Source organism: Arachis ipaensis, chromosome B6, assembly GCF_059453495.1.
Source record: "Arachis ipaensis isolate K30076 ecotype BB chromosome B6, ASM5945349v1, whole genome shotgun sequence".
In the NCBI taxonomy this organism is placed as follows: domain Eukaryota; kingdom Viridiplantae; phylum Streptophyta; class Magnoliopsida; order Fabales; family Fabaceae; genus Arachis; species Arachis ipaensis.
In genome coordinates this window covers 8,332,925-8,342,212 of record NC_142441.1, presented here as the reverse complement: position 1 = coordinate 8,342,212, position 9,288 = coordinate 8,332,925, and the positions used below count along the sequence as shown (strand labels likewise).

At 32.8% G+C, this 9,288-nt stretch overlaps 1 protein-coding gene across 2 annotated transcripts; it reads right to left on the bottom strand.

The window, feature by feature from the left end:
• Window positions 1-216: 216 nt before the first annotated feature.
• Window positions 217-1,761, bottom strand: LOC107645617 (dephospho-CoA kinase). Of its 2 annotated transcripts, XM_016349691.3 has the most exons (4): window positions 1,629-1,761; window positions 1,338-1,572; window positions 1,088-1,233; window positions 217-801 (listed from the first exon to the last, which is right to left on the bottom strand). In XM_016349691.3, exons 2-4 carry the CDS (start codon window positions 1,443-1,445, stop codon window positions 363-365), a joined length of 693 nt encoding a protein of 230 aa, XP_016205177.1. In that variant the 5' UTR covers window positions 1,446-1,572; window positions 1,629-1,761; the 3' UTR covers window positions 217-362. The 2 variants fall into 2 exon arrangements, with proteins under 2 accessions (XP_016205177.1, XP_088345360.1); XM_088489234.1 differs by having other exon boundaries at window positions 1,338-1,725.
• Between the last annotated feature and the right edge of the window lie 7,527 nt (window positions 1,762-9,288).

Below are 9,288 nucleotides of genomic sequence, written 5' to 3'. Positions count from 1 at the left end.
AACTAATAATCATTTGAAATATAATATTAGGGGATATGCAGTCTTTTGGCAAAATAGTTTAGTATAGCCATAAAATTAAACATGAGAACAAAAACATCTATATCAACACACGATGATATCTTAATGGAAACGTAGTTATCTTCCACTTTCTGTAAGCTAGTGGTTCAGGCAGGCTTTAGCAAAAGGTAACAATGGCTTCAATTATGAATTTTCATATTTCACATCCAAGATCTACCTTCTCATTAATATCAATGTTAAAACACTGGTCAACCTCATCATAATTATGAATTAGAACACAAATTCATCTTTTAAAATGCTAAAAATTACAAATTCAAATTTAACCTTCCGAAGAACACAAGTGACTATGAAAGTGCTTTTATACACAAAACAACACCCGAAGTGAGTGAAGCAAGTATGATCAAGGCTCCATTCCTTGAAAGCCAATACTGAGTCCATGTCAAGGGTTTTGACACTTCAATCAGAACCTTCTGAAACTGTTCATTCAAGTCATCAAGTGATCCAGTGTTATCTATCACTATATCTGCTTTATTCCTCTTCACATCAAGTGGCATTTGAGCATTGATCCTGTTCCCAGCATCCTCCTCACTTGATTTGTCTCTCCCCATGAGTCTCTTTATCTGTGTTTCAGGATCAACCCACACAACTATAATTGGCTTTGTGAACTTGTCCATCTTAGCCTCAAACAACAATGGGACATCAAGAACAATAACCTTATACCCCTTAAGCCAAAGCTTCACCACTTCCCAAAAGATTCCAGAAGATATATGGGGAGCCAGTAATCTAAAACATGATCACAACGAAAATTCAAAAAAAAAAAAAATCAACAATCTAATTCCAAAAATGATGCATTTTAGGAATGATTGAATTAAAAATACTAGCTACGGGTTAAGAATTATTAAGTCTTCAACTTTAGCCTACTCTAACCGTAGACAGAGAATTGACCAAAAATCTAGGATAAGAGCACGTAGAAATAAATACTAAAAGAAGTAGCTTTGAGCAATCCACATATGTAAAATTGTTAACAAATTTCATGTAAATGAAGAGAAAAAGAGTAAGATTTGATAACCGATTGAGAAATTGGCGCTTATCAGGATCGGAGAAAACAATCTGGCCAAGCATGGGTCTATTGACTTCTCCATTTTCAAGGAGGATTTCCTCCCCAAAAGCTGCAACAACTTTTTTCCATCCACCGCTACCTTTCTTCAAAGCATCCTGCCAATTCCAAACATTCACTGCGCTTGAGAATTATATCCAGTTCAAAAGCAAAACCCCAACAAAAACACACACAGCACTAGAAGAAGAAGAAAATAACATACACGAGCGACGACATCAGCGTCAACAACAGGAACCCCATGGGACTTGAAGAGATTGGAAACGGTGCTCTTCCCAGATGCGATTCCGCCGGTCAACCCAACTATCCTCATTTCCCTTGATGATATTCAATTTAATTCAATTCCTCTCAGGGTGTTTGGAATGTACGAGTGGAATAGAATTGAACTGATTTTATCCGAACCGTACACGTCCAACCCGCATATCTGACCCGAATTTCGCCTCTTCTCCTTGCGGCTTCAAGTCGCTGCTTTGCTTCTGCTAGTCCATATCCTCGCGACCTGGTTCTGTGCTTCAAATCTGCATCTGTTTCAGATGAAGTTAGAGCAGCTTCACCGATCCGTTGCGACGAATGCGACCAACTGAGCCGGCGATGATGACTTTGTCCGTCGGAGCTTCGCTGTTAGGAGTCTAAGGTTCTGAAAACCGAACCGGTCATTAAATCGCTTTAGTTACTGATTTACTGGTTTATTGGTCTAATCGGTCTAACCAGTGGTTCAACCGAAAAAACTGTTTTAGAATAAAATAATATCAATTTAAAATTTATCATCAAATACAATCAGTGAGCAAAGCCGATCAATCAAACACTGACTGAGCATTCTGTTCTGATTCTGTGACTGGGAAGCAACAAATTCAGCAACAAATGCAAGTTACAGCAACAAATTTAACAAGGTGGGTACTCCCATGAAGATATTATAATTGTCTTCATGTGATGATTTTTCTTTTTGACCCTTAGATGATGGAGTGTAGGGTTAGATTTTGATATGTTATAAAAGTGTTGTTTTTATTTGAAGTGTGGCCAAATCAATAAATCACACTTTTATACAAAGCATCTTCATAAAAAGATGTTTTTTGCATCTTCATTTGAGTAGCTCCCATTTAACAAATCCTAGTAAAGTCTCGAGTTACAGCAAAAAGGCAAATTTATTGATTACCAATTCAGCAACATGCAGAAATACAGGGAGAAGGGAAATCTGGAAAAGAGAGAACACTAAACCAAAACATTAACCAATAATTACACTAAACCTGCAACCAGCAATTACAAAACAGCAACAAATATTAGTATATTATAAAACATTCCAAAACAGTGATGACACTAAACCTGCATAATAAATAATCTCAAAGACAATGATCACCAATATCCAGCAAATAAATAATAAATACACAACAACAATTTAGCAAACAAACAAGAACAAGACCTAAATAGAAAATCCAACAAATTAAGTCGCAGCAACCAAACAATTTGACAAATTAAAACAACAGCAGCCCAACAATTTAGCAAATCAACTTAACAAATTCAAGAACAGAAAATCACAACAAAACAAAATATAAAAAAATAAAAATAACAGAAGAACACAAGAACCATTAGCAAATTAACAAGTTCACAATAACAGTTAAAAAATTTACCAGAAGAACATTAATGCAAGTGGAATCATCATGCTAACATGTTTTCTGCAAAGATGCTATTTGTACAGCTAAAATTTCCTAATTACTATGATCCAATTATTCTAATTTCACATGCAATCAACTTACTAAGTTTCTAAAGCTAGAAATTATAAAACCAACCAGAAATATAGTTAAAGCATTTCATCAAACATGTTGAGTGCGGTAAAATTAAAACGAAATAAGAGAATTCAAAGCTTAATTTCAATGTGATAAAGAAGAGAACATAACTATTGTAACTTAATTTAGTCTATGAAAAAATCCAAACCACTACCAAATCAAATAATTACTTATTGTAATAGAAATCAGAAGTTGCAGAGTTTGAAGAAGAGTATTGGTGTTGTGTGAGTGTATTATCTGGTGGCGGGTTTAGGGAACTCACGGCGGGGACAAAAGAGAGCAGTTCGATGGCTGAGTGGAGCGTGCGGGTTGGTGGCAGAGTTTGAAGCAGAGCAACGTGGCTTCCAGACGAACGCGAACTCGAACGGTGAACAGCGAGTGAACGCCAACGGTGAACGCCGAGCGAACGCGAATGGCGAAGAACGCGAACGTGAACGGCAAACAAACGGCGACGGAAGCGCGGCTGAGCAGACAAAGACGACGGACGCCGAGCTTGAGGAAGCAACCGCGATCGGTGACAGCGAACAGGGGTTGAAGATTTGGAGCACGAGGAAAGCTAGATGACTGATGGAGAACATAAAAAAAAATTCTATTTTTGTATATTTTTATAATAAACACAAGGGCAATTTACCCAAATAAATAAATTGAGTGAATCCTTTACTTAAATACACAAAATAGAAACTTGTTACGTGCATGCGCATTTTTAGTAGTCAATCACGGTTTCTAATTTCTACGTAAACTGTTGCTACCAGGAACGGATTATGGTTGGAACACATTACGCATAAACCGTGGTAGCCTCCCACGGTTTATGAAGAGAATGGCTTCAACGTAAACCCCCTAGGTTCTCAAGGTTTACATGCTAGGTAGTATAAATACATAAACAAACATATAAGAGTGATTCAATTAAACATATAAAATAAATGGACTTACTTAGATGAATTTAGTACACTAAACAAACATATTAAATTTTTTATTGAACAATAATATTAATACTTATTGAATATTCTATTATTTTTATCATATAAAAAATTAAATTAAATAAATAATAAAATATAAAATAATATTAAATTAAATAAATAAAAAATATATAATTTTTTATATTTGAACTTAAAGATAGAGAGAGTGTTGTTTATTGAACTTATTAAATACTTTAAGTCATAGTAAAGTATTTAAATTTTAAAAGTGTACTAAAAAATTTAATATGTTTGTTTAGTGTACTAAATTTATTAAATTTATTAAATTTAGTACACTTTTAAAATTTATAATATTTATTAAATTTTTTTATCAATTTATACAAATACAATAATATTAATATTTATTGAATATTCTATTATTTTTTATCATATAAAAAATTAAATTAAATAAATAGTAAAATATAAAATAATATTAAATTAAATAAATAAAAAATATCTAATTTTTTATATTTGAACTTAAAGATAGAGAGAGTGTTGTTTATTGAACTTATTAGATACTTTAAGTCATAGTAAAGTATTTAAATCAATTGAATTATTTTTTATCTTTTGAAAAAATAATACTAAATTTTTTATAAAAAGTTTGGGGGGCCATGGCCCCCCTTGTCTGAACTAAACTCCGTCACTGGTTTATTGGGTCGTCGTTGTTGTTTAAGTTGTATTAGGCACTCTTAATTTGAGTAATGTAAGGTTGGTTAAGTCAATGAATGTCGACATGTTTGTTTAGTGTACTAAATTCATCTGAGTAAGTCCATTTATTTTATATGTTTAATTGAATCACTTTTATATGTTTGTTTATGTATTTATACTACCTAATATGTAAACCTTGGGAAGCTAGGGGGTTTAAGTTGAAGCCATTCTTTTCATAAACCGTGGGAAGCTAGGAGGGTTTATGATCAATGAATTCTCTTCATAAACCGTGGGAGGCTACCACGGTTTATGCCTAATGTGTTCCAACCATAATCCGTCCCTGGTAGCAACGGTTTAGGTAGAAATTAGAAACCGTGGTTGGCTACCACGGTTTACATAATAATAAAAATGCACATGCGCGTAACAAGTTTTCATTTCGTGCATTTAGGTAAAGGATTCACTCAATTTATTTATTTGGGTAAATTGCCCTAAACATAATTTTGATATTAGTATTTTTTAATAATTATGGATTATTTTTTATTTTATTAATTAAAAAATAATTTAAATATATAATTAATGATGAACTATTGTTTCAATAACATATTAATTAACAATTGTTTATTTATTTTGAATTGATCTTGTTCTTTATCTTTTCTAAAATAAAATAATATATAAATATTTGATTATCTGTTAAAATTAAAGAATAAATATCATTATTTTTATTTTGATATGATTGCTCTTTTTTTATGAATTCATGCAAATATACAATGTAAATTATATATGAAATGACATTATTATCAAAAATAGAAATTATAGTATCATTTATCTTTTAAAATTATACCTAATGGTTTAATTTAAAATTGTTACATATTATGCATAACTTTTTGAATGGGTTAAAATAAAAATCTTTATTGAAATATCAATTTTAAATTTAAATAATGTCACTTTAATTCATAACTATATTATAATCAATATATTTAAGTCCTAATAAATAAATAAAAAGAACAACACATATTATATATCTGTATATGTGTTATATCTATTTTTTCTTACATAACAGAAGTTATAATTCATGTAATTGACACAAATAAAAAAATTAAAATGATATATTTTAAAATTATCTATGCATTAGCATTAATTATTAAATTTATAGATAATTAATACCTAGTATTACAAACATGACAATATTATGTTATCATAATTCACTTTTTCAACTCAAATAAAATTATTCAATTTGATTTATTATGTTTTTTATTTTTTCTTTCATAAAAAATAACATGACATGATTATTTATAATTTTGATTTTATCAACTAAATATTATTTCACTTATTTTTCTTTAGAATTTTTTTTTAGATTCTATAATATGTCATAAGTTTATTTAAAAAAATAAAATATCTAAATTAAATGTTATAAAGTATAAATCTTATTTAACAATAACTTGTACAAAAAATCATATAAATGAAAAGTTATTATTTATAGTTATTTATTTTTAAAAAAGGCCAAAAGAGAAAAAAACAAAAAGTAAAACGTTGTCCTTCAAAAGGACGGTGGTCCGGCGAATCACTACTCCTCAACGCCACCACTCACTCGATAGGACAAACATGCTAAATGTTTTATATTTTTTTAAGAAAAAAGTCAATACATTATGAGTATAATCCTAATATTCCAAACATCTTTATATATATATATATATTAGGTGGTCGATATTTTTTTTGCTTTTGCTTTTAAATCAACACTAGCCAATTATTCATCATGTATATATTAAATAATTGAAGAATTAAACATAAAGTTTACTGTAAATATAAGTAACTTTAATTTTTTATACATCAAAAATATAAAATTATATAGCAAAAATAAGAAAATTGAAATCATAGACTAGCTAGTTTTATGTAGTTACTAATAAAAATATATATGATATTAGTTAGCAATAATCTCAAAATAAACTCAATTTTCTTATTAATGAGAAAATTTTCGTTATAATATTTATCTTCTTTGCTTTAACTTGTATATGTATAAGAAATCGAATAATATTAAATAGGATGTCATCTTTAAAAAAATATTTTGTACTTAATTTTTTATTCCAAATAAATAGGATGATAAAAAAAATTTATTATTATTATTATTATTATTATTATTATTATTATCATTTTCTAATAGCATATAATAACCTATACTTGTTAATTAAACCGAAATATCATAGCATTTGTTCTTTTTGGTGGATACACACATATATATAATTGATAGTTATTTTAAAAATATAGAAATAATTATTAAAAAATAATAGAAAATCATCAGAATTTATTATTTTTTGTTATTATTTTTAGCCATTAACTAAATTTCTTTAGTTTAATAATCGAATAATATATTTTAACCTATACTTTTAAATATTAATAGTTAATTGATAATAAAAAATAATAAATTTTGTTGATCCTTTAATATTTTTTATTTAAATAATATCAATATATATATTTTTCTACACTTACAATATATTTTTTAATATGACTAAAGATCAGTAAATGATATTTGTCAAAACTGAATACTAATACATTGTCCAAATAATTAAATATTCTTTTTTATTTTTATACTAGTTGTATATTTATTTTTATTTAAAAAAGTCATTAAAAAAGATGACTTTAAATTTAATATATTACTTGGAAAAAAAACAAAAAATTTAAAGATTGTCCTTCACCGGTACGTATTAGCTTTATTAGCTACCAACGATGCATGCTGCACAAAGGACACTCACACAATGCTACATGCACAAATACTACACTCACACTCACATATTCACAAAAGACACTCCTTAGCGTATCACCCCTCCAGAAAGACCAATACTCTTCCTCAATGCATTGTAAAATTACCTTATAAAAAGAACTCTCCTCTCTTCATTTTTTCATTGTTTCTCATAGTTTACCTTATAAAATGAATTCTTCTCTCTTCATTTTTCATTGTTTCTCAGAGTTTATTTTTCTCTTCTTCCTTTTAACTCTTACAATACCACCACACTTTGATTTCACTCCTCTCTTCATGGCTGATAAAAAAAAAAAAAGTAAGTTATTACTTTAAAAATTTAGAAGTTTAGAAAGTATTAATGTTGTTTAGAAATTTATAATTTTTTATTAAAAAAAATATTTTTAGTATTGATTATAGTGCAAAATATAATTTGAAAAGAGTGATGAGTATATTTAAAAAATTTATAATATTTTTTTAACAGAAATTATTTTTTGTAAATTTTAAGACAAAATTTAATTTTATTAGAAGAATAATAAAAATATTTTTTTTGGGTCAGATTCTCTTAATACTTTTAAATTTAACAAAAAAGATAAAAAATCCAAAAAGGCACATAATCTACAATAATTGATTTTCTCTTTATTTTAGAATTGGACCCTTAGCTGATCCAATATTTTTTTTCCACTTTATTTTTTTTATAGGCTGAATCATCCCCACTACCCAGCCCTACCTCTACCGCCGCTTCCACTACCGCCGCCAGCACCGCAGCCTCCAGCACCGCCGCCGCTGACGCCAGCCCCGACGCCGCCACTGCCACCAGCACCGTAGCCTCCAGCACCGCCATCCCCGACGCCATCCCCGACACTGCCACCGCTACCAGTACCTCCGCCGCCGCCATTGCCGCCAGCCCCTCCATCGCCACCGTCATTATTGCTGCTGCCGTCATTATTGTCGCCGAAGCCGTCACCACTGCCGTCATCGCTGCCATCGCCGACGACGCCATCACCACCGCCGAAGCCACATCCACCCTATCACCGCCACCCCAGCCCCGCCGCCGCCGCCATTGCCGCCAGCACCTCCGCCGCCGCCGTCATTTCCGCTGCTACCATCATTTTCGCCGCCGAAGTCGTCACAACCGCCGTCATCGCTGCCATTTCCGCCGATGCCATCACCACCGCCGAAGCCACTTCCACCCCATCACTACCACCCCCACCACCCCCTGCCATCCCCACCACTTTACAGGCTGAATTATCCCCACCACCCAGCCCTCACCCCACCGCCCCTGCCACCCTACCACTTTACAGGCTGAATCATCCCCACCACCCAGCCCCACCCCCACTGCCGAAGCCACTTCCACCCCATCACCGCCAACAACCCCACCGCCTCCATTCCACCACCACTCGCCCGCAGTCGATCCTTACCAGTAATATCTGCCAACCCCCGCCCCCTCACCCCCTCCTCGCCCGCAGTCGATCCTCACCACTTGCCACCCACCCCACCGCCCCTGCCACCCTCACCACTTTACAGGCTGAATCATCCCCACCACCCAGCCCCACCCCAGTGCCGAAGCCACTTCCACCGCCAACCCCACTGCCTCCATTCCACCACCACTCACCCGTCGATCCTTACCAGTGATATCTGCCAACCCCCGCACCCTCACCACCAACCCCAGCACTTTTACCCACCTCGTCGCCACCAGTCCCCTAGTTGCAACCAGTCATGCCAACCCAGCTCTGGCAACCCCTTCGTTGCCCACAACACCAGTCCTGTAGTCGCCAGATGATATGTGGTTAGGAGGACATTTTCGTCATCTTAGAGCTAAGGGACGGAATGATAATCTTGTCATATTCAAAGATCTGAATTCTAGAAGAATTGTGCCATGCCAGTCTTGGACATCTAGAAGACCAAGAGTCTGTCTCAAAAATAGTGGTGCTGAAAGGACAACAATTCATAAGGCCCATTGGGCTAAGTCAAGACAGCAAGAAGCCCAATAATGCTTTTCAAATTTAATGGGAGGCATAATTTATTATTAATTTTCGAATT

What these genes read in the sequence shown, in the direction of transcription:
- LOC107645617 (XM_016349691.3), bottom strand. Translation starts at nt 1,445, where the DNA reads ATGAGGATAGTTGGGTTGACCGGCGGAATCGCATCTGGGAAGAGCACC. An exon ending in ACGCTGATGTCGTCGCTCGT is followed by an intron (nt 1,234 to 1,337) that starts GTATGTTATTTT and finishes TGGAATTGGCAG; the next exon opens with GATGCTTTGAAGAAAGGTAG. An exon ending in AAGCGCCAATTTCTCAATCG is followed by an intron (nt 802 to 1,087) that starts GTTATCAAATCT and finishes ATCATGTTTTAG; the next exon opens with ATTACTGGCTCCCCATATAT.